Source organism: Amphiprion ocellaris, chromosome 24, assembly GCF_022539595.1.
Source record: "Amphiprion ocellaris isolate individual 3 ecotype Okinawa chromosome 24, ASM2253959v1, whole genome shotgun sequence".
Classification (NCBI taxonomy): Eukaryota; Metazoa; Chordata; class Actinopteri; family Pomacentridae; genus Amphiprion; species Amphiprion ocellaris.
Genome location: NC_072789.1, coordinates 186,541 through 202,325, shown reverse-complemented (window position 1 = coordinate 202,325; position 15,785 = coordinate 186,541). Strand labels below are relative to the sequence as shown.

Genomic DNA, 15,785 nt, shown 5'->3' with positions numbered 1-15,785 from the left:
TCATTTTTTACCACCAAGTGTTTATTTGCATTACAGTTTTGTATCAATACAAGTTGTTTCTGATATATCTTTAGTACATTTCATTTAGAAAGTAACACCAGCCGTGTATTTGTGCCAGGCGGTACTCTTATGTTGCTCTGAAAACGGTGTTTCTATGCAAATAGTGTTTGACATTAAAAAAAAAGTAGCAAGAGAAAGAACAAACAGCCATAAAGCATCATACAGACAAAACATCACCAGAGGGATTTTTCTCAAAAGCCACCGCTAGAAACCAAATAAACCAAGGAGCCGACTCAGGGTTTTAAAGTGTAAATCAACCATCGTTTGTAGAGGACAGATAAATGATGTTTGACTACAGAGTCCAGGTGGGAGGAAACTGTTAGATTGCTGGAGTGCTTCTATTTTGAAGGTCTTCTACAGATTTAGAGATAACTTGTGTTCTGCCTTGTTCTCCTCTATGATTTACAGAGCATCTAAAGTGGTAGTAGTGAAGGAGAAAATTGTGCTTTTTAAATTTACATATGACAAAATTTAAATATCAGATTCAGACTGAAGGAACGGAGATAAACCTGCCGACGGTCCGTCTGCTCTCTGCTGGAAACAGACTCTGAGGTGACACTGAAGAATCCAGAAAGAATCGACGGCTGGATGCAGCTCAGTCATTCCTCAGCTTTTCTTTGGGGGAGAATAAAACATGGTCTGTTTGGTCGCACTTCCTGACTACTCAGCGGAAAAATTGCTTGCTGCCGAAAACATCCCGTGATTCATGGTTACATGAAAACACCGGTGGGAAATAAAATGATGCTCTCCTCTTGAGCAGTCCCACTTTTAGGCTGACCCCAGATGGAAACAGAAGCAGAACCTGTGCTGCTAAGTTCTGGTAGAAAAGGGAAAAGGCCTGTTTTTCTGTGACTCTAAATAGTAGCTAAGTTACCTAGTCCCACTGCTTATGTAAAAGCATGGTAGCAATGGAACAAAATCAGATTCACAGGTTTAGATCAAACTTTAAAAGATTCTGACGGGTTAGGTGAACTGAATGATGCTGATAATTAATATTGCATAGAAATGAAACTCAAATTTATGCATTAGTTGAAGTAAAACTACATTCAAGTTGAGATAACTCAACCATTGGTTATAGAGGGCAGAAAAGTGCTGTTTTACTTCTACATAGTACACTACTGTTAGATTACTGGAGTGCTTTTATTTTGAAGATTTAGAAATAACTCGTGTTCTAGTTCCTGCCTTGTTCTCCTCTATAATTAAAAAGCATCCAAGAAGCTTTTTGGCTTCTATCTCAACATACCTGGACAGTTTCAGAAGGACAAGACTACTAATTAAAAACATCATGGATAGAAGAGGAAAAGCTACTTCCTCTAACTTAATCTAGTTTGTTGGTGGATTTCATTAGTAGTCAAAACGTTTGATGCAAGCAGTTGTGTTAGCTTTTAGAGTGTCCCGTCCTTAAAAAAGGTCTTTGTTGTACATAACTAAAGCTAAAAAAACCTGCTGAATTCCATGTTGATTTACCCTTTAAAAATTCTCTCTGATAGCATCTCGTGTTTAGAACCCAGTTCTGGCTGAGTAACAGAATAAATTGAAAGCATTTACAGAACATGTACAGATGGTTACCACCATAAAGGATAATTAGTCTCCTTTAGTTTGGTGTTTATTTACATCTCCAGCTCTCAACAGATCATCTTAATGCAGGATGGAATCATTGACACTGAAAAAATGAAGTTTCTCTTCATCATCGTGGTGGAAATTAGTGCTGTCACTGAGTTGAACTTTTATTAGCAATATTTCAACAAAAAAAATAGGACTAGAGTTCACAATGCGTTTAGCTCACTATAAAGTACATGCTCTGTACACAGAGAGGTAAATATAGTTTATATACTCTGAAAAAAACACAAGGACCATGTCTCCTGTCTTTGGAATGAGTCAGAATGTGATGTGAAGCTCAAATATTCAGAAGTACTGGTTGTGTATTTACAGCAATGGTGGTGGTTTCATCTAGTGGTTGGTTCTACCTTTATATGATACTTTACATGGAGGATTATAGATCTTCAGTAAGGTCTAGACAGTGTTTAAGAGCCAACTACCAAACTGAAGGAGAAGTTTGGTCTTCAGCCTGTTAGTCCTACAGGGTTGGTCCTGAAATCTAAAGCAGAAAACGTGATGATTTTCAACCATCATGGCACAGTTTTCTTCATCGAGGGAATCCTTTCTGATCAGGAGATGGAACCAGTCGTCACCTATCACCAGACTGAACTCTTCAGGATTTAACTAACCAGGTAGAGTCTGTAGAACCTCCTGATCCTCTGATGTATTTTGGCCACTGGCTGTAACAGGAAGCAGCTTTTTCTACCCACTGATGTTATTTTCTGAAACACTGGCATGGTGTTGGAGGAGACTTTCTGATACGAGCTGTCGTATTTGACAGCAGCATCTTCAGAACCCTGACCTTTCCTTCAGGTGTTTCTACCCACGATGGAGGAGAGAGGAGATGTTTACTCTACACTAGAGCTTCGATCATCACCTCCATCCTGCAGCGATTTATTACTGAGCTCCACGTTCTTGAGAAAGTCAGGAGGATGTGTTAAATATACTCAGTTACACACATGTGGGTCTAAAGCAGACCTGGGCATACTACGGCCCGCGGGCCACATCCGGCCGCCGGATGACCCTACTGGCCCGTATGAGGTCACTGGAAAATATTAAAACTCAATGCAAATATATATCATCGCAATACATGCAAGCAATACGCCTGCACTGCTTTTATTTTGAAAGGTCCGCTAAGTTAACGTTTTTTCGTGCGTGCTTTCCGTACTTAGCATAAGGTTTATGCGCTGATTGGTTTTGTTGGTTAGCTTCAGCCCGGGAAGATGTCAGCTAACGGCAAAAAAAGAAAGATTGATTCCCAATGCAGAGTTTTTAACAAAGCATGGACTTCCAAGTATTTCTTCACTGAAGTCAGAGGTAAAGCTGTGGGCTGGTTTGTGGAGAACAGATCGCGGTGCTCAAGGATTATAATCTGAATCGACATTACGAGACCAAACATGGCGGAGAAGTACAAACATTTGACTGAAGCAGAGCAGGGAGGATGTCTAAAGGTTTGCTAGCTAAACTGCTAAAGCAGCAATGACTTTGTTTTACCAAAGCTCACATCAAAGGATGCAGCAGTCAAGACGAGTTTTCTAATATCCTACAAAATCGCCAAAAACAGTAAACCATTCTCTGATGGAGAATTTATAAAAGAATGTCTGGTGGACTCTGCAGCGTTTATATGCCCGGAGAAGAAAGGAGCGTTCGTTAATGTGCCCCTTAGGAGGCGAACCGTAACGAGGCGGGCGGAGAGCATCGCCGAAAATCTGGAGCTTCAGCTGCACAACAAAGTGGACAATTTTGACGTTTTGTCCTTGGCTCTGGACGAGAGCTGTGATGTCTGTGACACAGCCCAGTTACTCATCTTTGTACATGGACTAACAAAAAACCTTTGAGATGACGGAGGAGCTGTCAGCTGTGCAGCCAACGAAAAGAACCACGACAGTGAGTGATTTGTTCACTGAGGTAAATACACGCATGAACAAGCTGGGACTAAAATGGGAGAGTTTGGTTGGTGTTACAACTGATGGCTGTCCAAATTTGACAGGGAAAAATATTGGACTTTTGAAACGGATGCAAGATAAAGTGACTGAAATAAACCCAGAACAGAAACTGATATTTTTGCATTGTTACATACATAAGGAGGTGGTGTGTAAGTCAGTGCTAAAAATCAACCACGTGACTGATGTTATAGCTAAAGTAGTTAACTTCATCAGGGCAAGAGCATTGAATTACAGACAGTTTGTTGTCTTTGTGGAGAAGATGATAGTGAACATGGTGACCTTGGTTACCAGACAGCTGTCAGATGGCTCAGCCTGGACAAGATGCTTAAACGAGTTTGGGATCTGAGAGCAGAGATTCAAGAGTTGGACATTGTACATCATTGTATTGTGTAATTTACTGTTTTATTGAGATATATTGAACATTGCTGTAAGTGTAGTGGGGAGCTGTTGTCTTTCTTTATGCTTCACAGTCATCTTAATGTAGATTTAGAAAAACTGACAACACCTCATAGCGTTCATGATGAACAAAAACTGACATGATAAGGCAAGTTTCAAATCTCTGCTAGCTGATGGTCATATTGTTGTAGAATAAATTCTGAGTGATGGCTTACTTACTTTGTAAAAACAGTGACTGCTGAAAAGTAATTGAAGCACTTGGAAAATCAGTTTCACATTTTAAGTATGTCTTTATGATAAATATCTACAACTCAATAGGCAGCAGTCATAGTTTGAATGAAAAAACAAAATCTTTCATTAAATAGTTGTGTTCTGTGTTCCACATTTTCATTATATCATTGTATTAATTCATTTACTGTTTTTATTGAGATATATATTGAGCAGAGCTTTTAACTGTACTGGTCCGGCCCTTAACAATCGTCAAAGTTTCTCATGTGGCCCCGTATGAAAATTAATTGCCCACCCCTGGTCTAAAGGGTTAAAGCAGTTTAAGGCAAGAACTCATTCGTTTCCTTCCTAGAAGCTGCAGGTCATCAACTCAGACAGCAGTAGATGAAATATTATGAATACATGAACGTTTGCAGCTTTCAGAAATTACATTCTTCTACAACTCAACTGTTTTCTCAATTATGCTTTGAGGCAAGCAATTTCTGCCAGATCGTGTTTGTGACAAATCAGCGAATCTCTGCAGTTTATTTTATTGTGTTTCAGAGAACCAATAATATATGAATTCGAGCTTCATACATGTTGTCAGAAGGTTGTATTTTAACCCATACTAAAGCAGTTTTTATGCCTGAACTTAACTAAGCTTCTAATTTGTAGTAATGGTGGTGAAGGTGTCAACCAAATTGGGATATTTTCCCAGATAATCCCACGTCTTTCAGTCCCTAAATCTAACAACACAATGAGAAGCTACTGTGCTTAGCGAGGGTCAGGTTGACGTACATTTCATGATCTCCCTAACTCTGTGACAGTCCAGGTGGAAAATCTGCACCTAGAGGTTAAAATCTGTGTCTGCAGGCAACACGACAAATCAAAGCAGTGCATGTTTGGCAGAATGAATGTGCACTGATTATGTAGATACGACCTCCACATTTATTCAACAAAGTCCTCCAACTGAACAGGAAGGTTTAGGAATACTGGTCCCATAAGCCTCCTAAAGCATGGATTATACTATATATCTGGTACTCCCCACCAGGCTTTCAGAACTGAAGAAGCCTCTTGGATGAGAGGTGAAACGTTTTCGACTCACACGAGGTTAGTCCAGTTGCCATAACTTATGCTTGCTTGAGACTATACTCTATATTATTGCAGACCTTAGTGGACACTCTTGTTTTCACAGATGCAGAAAGTTTTGGCCTCAATCGGATTCTTAGTTTATAGAGAGGAATGACCTCTGTTTCCACATGGTAAGAATCCAGCTAGTTCTATGGGGAACCTCATTTCTGGGGGACAAGGTTGGTTTCAAAGAGTGTTTTCATGAAAGTAAAACTCCAATACTTGAGTTTTTGTTGTAATGTTAAGAGATAATTGTATTTTTAAAGCTAATTTGGATGGATTTAAACCCACATTTAGCGTCTTGGGACGACTAACCAAAGAAGCCAAACTTAAATGTTTGTGCTGTTTGTTAAAATCCAGTATAAAGGTGAAGTGATGCTGGTTTATCTGGTACAGTCTGATAGTAGAATATCTCCAGAGCTTGGTGCAGTGGAAACTGAACTCTCAGAAAGTAGTGATCTCAATTTCCAGCTCTACAGTGAGCTGGACGTCCCAGTAGAAGTGGATAATAGGTGGCTTTCTACTGCAGGAACACTAGCAGGAATGACTAATCTACCCTTTCAGTCTTTCTGATTCTATGGTGGAGAAAGATCTCACATCTGGATGAAACCTTTATGTTGAATTTAATGTTAAAGATGGAGATATTAGAGAGAAGAATCCAAAGAAGTCAGAGTTGAACCAATCAGCTGGAGCCCTTAGTGACGACCCTCCACCTGGACTCCAGCTGTCTCTGTCTGGTCTTTACTTTTCCAGAGCTGAGGAAGGGTCACTGTGAACAGTTTTAACTAGAATTAACTGTGTTTCAGCTCCACTGTCAGCTCAGTACAGTGGTTTATTGTTAGCAGGTTAGCATGCTAACTCATATCAGGTGTGTGACGACCCTCCACCTGGACTCCAGATCTTCTCCAGAGCTGAGGGAGGGTCATCAGCTGATTGATCCACACCTGGGATCCAGAGGCTCCGCTGATAAAACCTCCCTCATTTTCCATCCCAGCTCTCTGACAGGAGCTGCTTTCTGGCTTCTGTTTGGGACTTTAAGGACAGTTTGGGTTGTTCTAGTTAAAATAAATCAATTTTAGTTGCCACACAGCTGTAGTCTCCCTGTTTTATTACAGGTTTAGAGCCTCTAAAATCCTTCACTGCAGTTCTTCAGGCCTGCTCTGGCATACAGAACTTTTTCTCCTCTAAAACCTCCCAGAAGGAGGTTCTATTGGACGTTCTTGCAGTAAGAACACATAAAGGTTCAGACCACCCAAAACCAGCCTGGAAGCTGTTGCAGTGGACAACCAGCCTGATGAAAACCAGAATCAATACAGAGCTGGAGAGTGCTCTGCTGAAGAGGGAGGCAATTTGTTCAGTTGTGACAGAAGTTGAGGAAACCAGAGTCCTGTTAGACCGACTGTTGGCCTCAAAGACTTCCTCTGATCCGTCTTCATGACCTCCCTGTTCTCTGGCCGGTCCTCTCAGGAGAAGAGCTCCATAAAGGCATAAAATGTTAAACTTAATTAGAGTAATTTAGAGTTCAGCTTCAGACCTCACAGACAGACACAACAAAGAGCTGACAGGAGATCAGAGCAGAGAGAATAAAAGATGTCTGGATCTTTAACCCTCAGAAGAAAAACCTGAATCTATGAAGTTCCAGCTGTTACTCAGTGTGTCTTCTTTTAACCCTGATGATGGTTTCAATCATCTCATCCTGGACATGTCCAACTACAGCATTAGCAAATCAATCATTTTTGGAAAATGTTATCTAGCTTCTAGGTATGTCTGATTAAAAACAGCTGTGATGAGGAGCTTTTAGTTTGAAGAGACTCTTTCCTAAAAACTCTTGAAATGTGTTGAACATCCGATTGAGGAAATCATCTGGGCAGAAGATGTGGATGAGTTTGGTAAATGTTTGGTAACTTTCCTGTGTTTTTGTGATTTTAGTTTAATAAGGCGGTCGGACATTTTCATGAATATCCTGCAGAGAAGCTTTCATTCTTTCAGTCAGCCAGTCAGTTCAATCTCCCTAAACTCTGCCGTCATCCATTTATTCTCCACATCTCATTAATTGAGAGTGTCAGCTAACCAACCAGCGATCCCTGCTGCCAATCACCTTGTGCTGTTCCTGAATAACAAACAACAATCACATCTTTTACCGCCTTCTCTTCCTCCCACTGTGTATCCATCAGACTCTTTAAATATTCCGGAGCAGCCGAGTTCTAATGTCAATGCCAGCTTTATTCTTACTGCAAACAACAGCCTCAAACTACAGATTTTACCATTAAATAAATGGAATAAGCACACGTGAAGTACGAGTAAAAAGCATCCGGTGATCGGAGGAAGAAAACCTCCCTTTGGTTCTATTGTTCAGCTTATTGAATGGGAGTGGATGTACAGGGTCACACAGAGGTACAGGAGATTTAAATATGAGGAGGCATTTATGGAAACACAAAAGGTAAACTGGAGGAACAACAAGAGAATCTGGTGCCCAATAAAAAGAGGGACTTTAGGGTCCAAATGTAGCATGAATTTATTAGAACCAGGATTTTGAAAACTGTAAATCAGGCGGCATTCAGCTAATATCTATCTTTATAAGAGTCTCCATGACTTCAGAGCTCGTATTTATCATCATTACATATGCAGATGACCTGTACTTTTAAAATCATGTTTCAGGATAATACTGATAATCTGCCATCGAATTTAAAGGATATAAAATCACTGCAATCTGTTGCATTTTGCTCTAAATCGCTCCATAACGAGGTCCCACATCAGGAAAACAGAAAAAGATATCCAGAGTGAAGATGAGATGAGGCTGTAGAGAGCATGAAGAATCCGACTAAATAAAGAGATACTGCAGGAGAGACCGGAATAAATTAGCAGAAGCTTTTGAAATCTTCCTGCAGAGTCTCCAACGTCTCTCTGAGAATAACGAATGCAGTTTTTAAAAAGGAATTTGATAATATCTCTCTGGAATTAACTTCTCCTGTTCCTGCAGTCAAACAGCTCCGTTCTAGATCAGTCATAAAATGGCAATAAGACGAGGATAAAGGTAACCTAAACCTACAGCAGATAACAGAAAAATAACAGGTGGCAAACAAAGACATCCCAGTATGAGGTATTTATCTGAGCCACTAAACACCATCGTACGTTTGGACTGACAATATAAAGTGGAGGAACAGGAAAGACTGTAATGTTCTGGAACAAACCACAAAAACCCAGTGTGCTTTGTGATTATCTCTACCCTACCTACAAGGGTTTTCTAATCATCAATGAGCCTTTCAACACCATTAGCTAACACAATGTAGCATTAGAACACAGGAGTGATGGTTGCTGGAAATGTTCCTCTGTACCCCTATGGAGATATTCCATTAAACATTTCCAGCTACAATAGTCATTTACCACATTAACAATGTCTACACTGGATTTATCATTCATTTAATGCTATCTTCATTGAAAAAACTGCTTTTCTTTCTAAAATAAGGACATTTCTAAGTGAGTCCAGACTGTTGAACAGTGGTGTTGATCAAAACATCATTTTTATAACTAAATCTTACTCGTTTTTTTTTTCCTGTAAAACATCTGCTAGAAGGTTTTCTCCTCCATAATTCTGTAAAAGATGACAACTCCTCTTGGTTCTGTCGTCTTCATCACTTAAAAACGCATCATTCTACAGAAAATCACGACTTTAATCTGACTTCTGTGTCCTCTGGTGGCCTCTTTCTACTATCAAGCTGCTTTTCAGAGAGATTCTCTCCCAATTCCTTTATTTTCATCTTTAAAATTCCTCTACACCCAACTAAACAAAGAAACACGGGGCATGAACAATTACATTCCTCTATGTTGTACACAATAATAATAATAATAATAATAATATTAATAGGGCTGCACAGTGGCGTAGTGGTTAGCACTTTCGCCTTGCAGCAAGAAGATCCCTGGTTCGCGTCCCAGCTTTCCCGGGATCTTTCTGCATGGAGTTTGCATGTTCTCCCTGTGCATGCGTGGGTTTTCTCCGGGTACTCCGGCTTCCTCCCACAGTCCAAAAATATGCTGAGGTTAATTGATCATTCTAAATTGCCCGTAGGTGTGAATGTGAGAGTGCTTGTTCGTCTTTGTATGTAGCCCTGCGACAGACTGGCGACCTGTCTAGGGTGTCCCTTGCCTTCGCCTGAGTTAGCTGGGATAGACTCCAGCCCCCCCCCCCTGCGACCCTAGTGAGGATTAAGCGGTGTATAGATAATGGATGGATGGATGGAGGATAATAATAATAATAATAATAATAATAATAATAATAATAATAATAATAATTATTATTATTATTATTATTATTATTATTATTATTATTATTATTATTATTATTATTATTATTATTATTATTATTATTATGGTCAAAACTGACCCAGACTCTAACCTAAAGTGATTTCAGCTGCACACTGCAGCATCCGTTTCCTCAACAACAGACTCTTTAAGTGACTGGATGGAGTTCTAGTTAACTCCTCTGCTTCAGTTCACAGGCTGTTACTGGCGACTCAACCAGGAAAAATACCTCACTGAGAACAACAATCTCTTATTAAAGTCACTGAACATCGTCTGTAGGGAAAAAACTTGCGGTCCTGATCAGAGCCGGGCTTGGTTCCACTACAGGAGGTCATTTAGCTGAATTCAAACTGTTCTGGGTTCTAGTGAAGTCTAGCTAGTAACACAATGCTAGTAGCATGCTATCATTAAGGACAGTACTTCTCATGACAGGTTGATCCATTTAGTCAGCAGACTTTAAAGACTGAAACCATTCTGTGTAGTGTTTAAAAACTTATTTTCAGAGATGAGACTACTTTACTTTCCAAACCAAGACACGCTGAAGACATTTTTACCAGTTGTGAAATCAGGATTGACACCAAACAAGAAGAGACAAATCAAAACCCTAAGAGGCTGAAGAAAGACCAAAGGAACTACAGAGTCCATCCAGGGATCATCCGGATGGTCAACTCCAATGTGAAGGTTTAACATTTTGTTTTCTGGAGTTTTATTCACAAACCTTCTGGAAAGACTTCGCTTCATCTAAAGCCATTTATCACCACTAAAAGCATCGTTGGCATCGGCTGAAGCTGGCCTGAACTGAACATTCCCAGACGTATGGGTCAGTAGGTGCCTCCTCCACCTTCTAGTGGAACCAGTAGATGTATTATCATCCATTCTGATCATAAACAGCACGATACCCAGAAAGATTGTATGGAACATAGTGAAAGGGTCTATTTTAACCCAAACTATGGTCCTTTTCTAAACCTAACCAAGAAGTTTCTAAACCTAAACTGCTCCAAACACAAATGAAAAGCAGCAAATGAAAACAAGATCTGACCTCCTCCTCTCAGGAATTCAGAATAGAACTTTGTAAATGAAAAATTGTGGTCTACTGAGTCCATGACGAGGTGAAGAACCTGCTGACAGACCCTCATGTATGAGCTTGATATGTGCCAATAACATCTAAGTGGTGAAATGGACCAAAGATAAAGACGGTTCCTCTCGAAAACCAACAATAAACCCCTAAAAAGTCCAACAGCTGACTGACTCCAGATCAGCCTTCAGTCAGTCTCAAGAACTAAACCAACTAAACTGGGAAAACTAATTTCAGTCCACGTGAAAATACCCAGAAGACCTTGTGTAGTCTGATTTAATAGATAAACATTTTGACAGTGGCCTCCAACATGTTTTGTGTGGATGAATAAAGAGGACGACCACAGCTGGACCACATCTGTCCACTGCTACCTCCAAACACTCAGGAGTTAGAGGTTTGATAAAACTCGTTTTCATCACTCCTTAGTCCCAGAATGGATGAACAAGACATCATCTCCTTTTTTTCCTCTTCAGTGAGAGCTACAGATGCTTGGCGAAGTCCTGACAGGTTCCTGAGCTCTGCTAGGCTCAGACGTCACGTTCTAAGTAGCCGGAAACCGAGGAAAGTCCTGCTGAGCCGCCAGGATTTCCAGCTCTTTGGCTGACTAGCAGACATTTCACTGCTGAGATTGGACGACTGTATCTAGAAGTGGCCCAGAATAAATCCCTGCTGGGTGTGAATAATGCCAGCGTCCTCAGAAGACCCAGAGCTCTGACCTGAGATCCCTTCATGGTTAATAGAAATGACCGGATAACAAACAGATTCCATTATTAGTCACCAGAGACAGATCTGAAAGAGAGCAGCTAAATGAAGAGCTAATAACAGCTAAAGAAGCCTTTCTGCTGAAGGACAGGCTTTTATTCTGATATCCTGATTTTAGATGAGCTTTTAGCCTGTCTTTGTCATTCTTCCTCCATTTCCAGCCTGAGCTTTAGGACTAAATGAGGGATTCCTGTTCTTCCTCTGTTCTCCTCCCATCGTGTCCTACTTTTCTTCCAGCAGCTCATCATCGTTTCCCTAATTCCCTCCTCGTCTCTGCCTCTCTCCAGATGTTTTCGCTTTCCTCTCTCTACCTGTCCTCCATTTTCCTCTCGTCTTTGTTTGCTTCCTCTCCATTTGCTGCCTCCTGAACATACGTGGTGTTTAATCTGCGTTAAACAGGTGTGATCTAAAGAGTTAATTCTGAACAACGTGGACGGTTTCACTGTTGCTTGTTTCAGCAGCAAAATACAAATCCTGGCTCAGAGCTGAGGTGGATGAACCGACGATTATCAGGAATTCATTTGAAGAGAAACTCATTGATTTCAGTTCCTCTAAAGATCTAAAATATTTAATAATACTGCTCAGTATGACACTTAATGGGAAAGAACAGCAGAGTTCCTCACAGATCCAATATTTAGGACAAGATAAGTGAACTGCAACTCTGCTCCTGTTTTTCTTCCATTTTTCACAATAAAAGACTGAAAATCTCTTCAGGAGTTCAACACTTACTGTCACTAAACATGCAGGAATAGCATAAAGATGATGTTTCTGTGGATTTTTAAGATTAGTCTGCTTATTTTTGTCCTAAACTAGCAGCTACATTACTCTAAATTTGGTTTATTAAATGTCAAACACTAAATGTCCAGCTGGACTAAATCAGATCTTCACACTGAATCTCCAGCAGCTTCTCAAACATTTTTTCTCATTTTTAATATTAAGTCCTTCATCTCAGGAATAATTAACAAAAACCAACCATGGCTGGAAGGAGAAATGTCTTCTGTGCAGTAGAACAACTTTAGAATGTCATAAATCATTCAACAATAAAAAATATGTTGAATTTCTTTGATTATTTTACATAAAAGTAAAATAAACTTGGAGCGTGCCCACAGGTGGATAACTGGAGGTTATACAGGCTACAGATATTAAACTATTTGCTTTTTTACAACCCGTTTCACCATGCAGACCGTATCTCCTAATATCTTACTGTGATTGAACCATGGTGCATCAGTACATTAATGCTGATTCATTTCCATATTTATCTGCATTAAACACTGCCTGCAGTTCATCCTAAAAGTCCATGAATTCTTGTCATGTGACTCTTTTTTAAAATTTACTTTTGCCAGAATGTGATCAGATTTATTTTTGGCACATTTTCATGGAACATGTAGAATAAAGCGATGAAATATCTCAACTTTCAGCTTAGATTTGGTTCTGGAAACCTGCTGGAGGGTTTCGTGGTTCAGAGGATCAACATGTCGACACTAAACTAAAAAAACTACCAAACTAAAACTGCTTCTACCTCCGTCTTTTGTTCTGACATGAAGACAAACCAGCAGCACTGAAAGCTGATTCCTGACATTTCTAATTATTATTTCCTGGTTAATAAACTAAAATCACCTGAACACGTGTTCATTATTTAGAAAAATCCTCCAAACTGCTGCTGAGGTGTTGGAGAGCTGAACGTTCAGAAGAGTTCAGATTATTTCCTGTTTAAAGTCCTTCAGCAGCTGTGACTACAGGTGGTCTACTGAAAATCTTCTGCTGCTTTCACTGCTTCTACCGTCTCTGACCTCCAACATCACCGTCCATCTGTCCCTCAGTCCATCCGTCCCTCAGTCCATCCGTCTCTGACCTCCAACATCACCGTCCATCTGTCCCTCAGTCTACTGTCCCTCAGTCAATCCATCCCTCAGTCTCCCGCCCCTCAGTCAATCCGTCCCTCAGTCCACCAGTCCATCCCTCAGTCCACCGTCCCTCAGTCCATCCGTCTCTGACCTCCAACACATCACCATCCATCAGTCCATCTGCCTCAGAGTTAGAGCTACTTAGACCTTCTAACCAGTGATTTGTCCCTCTGAGTTCATCAGTCCATCTGAGCTGCAGCTTTTATAACTGGAGATGACAGATTCAGGAGAACTAGTGGAGGTTTGTTAACGAGGTTCTCTCTGACTAAGACAGTAACCATGGTTACGTCTACCATGATGGTGACACACAGCAGTAATGGATGAAGCTACTCATGTAGTTTTCACTGGAAACATCTGATAGAAGGAAGTTCCATCTCAGGTGAAGCAGGTTTAGGAATCCCTGGTCTCCAACTCCGTCTCCTCTAAGATGTCCTTCTACTGACCTCCAACCCCGTCTCCTCTAAGATGTCCTTCTACTGACCTCCACCAGCTAGTCCTCCTGTTTCGCTCCTTCTACCTTCCTCAGTATCTCCTCTCTCATTCTCCCAGAGGTTCTAAGTCTCCTCCTTCATCTCATCCTGACAGTCCTGATGTCTTCTGAATGTGAAGCTGCTCAGTGTGAATCAATCTGAGCGTTGTCTCATCACAGCCAGCAGCCAATCATAGGCCAGGGATTCAGGATGGAGGTTCAGATCAACTCTGATGGTATGATCGCATCCGTCCAGCTCCTGGTTTAACTGTGTTTAATACATGATAGAAGAGGTGAATGTTCTTCCTCAGTATTGGTTCTAACTGATCATGAGTCCTGCAGCTGTCATTAATCTGTTCATCAAACCAGATTTCCTCTCTCTGTGTAATTTGTTCCATTTTCTATGAAGCTGGGCAGGTTTTTCAGTGAGTCGGTATAATAGGGACGACTGGCATCTTTAGTAGAATAAACCATACTGCTCCTCCAGGTTCTGGTCTCCTAAAGGCACCCTTTATCTCCTCCAGCTCCTTCTTTCACTCACCTCCTCCCTCGTTCTGGACGTGGTCCACCCCTTCCCCTCCATCCCACCCTCAGTCTCCTGCATCCATCTCATCTCGTACCAATGTTCTTGTACTGGCACAGCAGCAGGTTCTTGAAGGTCTTTTTGAAGGTGGCGTTGCACAGTGCATAGCAGGCCGGGTTGATGGTGGAGTTGACGTAGCAGAGCCAGTATCCAATGGCCCACACCGTGTCGGGGACGCAGGACTGGCAGAAGGTGGAGATCAACACCATGACGTTGTAGGGCGTCCACGTGATGATGAAGGCCAGCAGGATGGCGAAGATGGTCTTAGTTACCTACAGAACAGGAAGAGAGGAAGTGAACAAAGGAGAATTGCCAGCCAGCCGCTGGTTCATTGTGGAATGAAAATCAATCTGCTAAGAATTTCTACTTTCTTCAGATAGAGAATCCATAAGAGGGAAGTTTGCGTCTGAAGACGTGTTGTGATAGAAATGAACCTGAATCCAATGGAAAGGCTCTAACTGACAGACTCATTGTGTTCCAGAGTATAAAGGAGGCAGAAAAACATTTCAAGGTTACTGAGAACAAAGACATGAAGCAAACATGAAGCGTTCCACCTGAACCAGGTGTTCCACTGTCACCGGAAAATAGCAGGTTTTAATCTACTGAATGATGAATTAAAAAGTAGACGCTGCCATCTTTCAACAACAATATATTCTGCCAGTAATGTTTAGTTTTTACTGTTCTAAAGTCTGGGGTCATCCAGCAATTCCATGAAAACTCACACTTTTATCCATATGCTAACATAACTACACAAGGGTTTTCTAATTATCAATGAGCCTTTCAACACCATTAGCTAACACAATGTAGCATTAGAACACAGGAGTGATGGTTGCTGGAAATGTTCCTCTGTACCCCTATGGAGATATTCCATTAAAAATCAGCCATTTCCTAACCCTGACCAGAAAAGATCCAAAAGGAATTAAAATTTGGCCAAAAAAAATTTGAAACTTGCCTATAATTACTCAAAATTGTTCCCAAATAACTTGAAGCGTGTCCTAAATGACTCAAAAAGTGCCCAAATGACTCAATAAATATCCAAATTGACTCGAAATATCCAAAATTTTTCAGAATTTGTCTAAGATTTCTCAAAATGTGTCTAAAATAATGTAAAAATTGTGCAAAATAACCTGGAACATGTCTTAAATTACTCAAAAATTGCCCAGTTTGATTTGAAATATGTCCTGAACGACTTAAAAATTACCAAAATGACTCAAAAAAAAGTCCAATGTGACCAAAAATTCATCCAAAATGACCCAAAATGGTTCCCAAATAACTTGAAGCACGTCCTAAATGACTAAAATGTCCAAACTGACACAAAAATGGGGGGGAAATGATCAAAAAAGATCCAAAAGGA

At 40.6% G+C, this 15,785-nt stretch overlaps 1 protein-coding gene across 1 annotated transcript in view; it reads right to left on the bottom strand.

Annotated features, from left to right (window-relative positions):
* chrm4a (cholinergic receptor, muscarinic 4a) overlaps positions 1 to 15,785 on the bottom strand; it is a 29,558-nt gene continuing 13,773 nt past the window's right edge. The window contains exon 7 of the mRNA XM_023286108.3: positions 1 to 14,703. Within this exon, the coding sequence (XP_023141876.1) occupies positions 14,458 to 14,703 (246 nt within the window). The 3' untranslated portion in view covers positions 1 to 14,457. The remainder of the gene's footprint in view (positions 14,704 to 15,785) is intronic.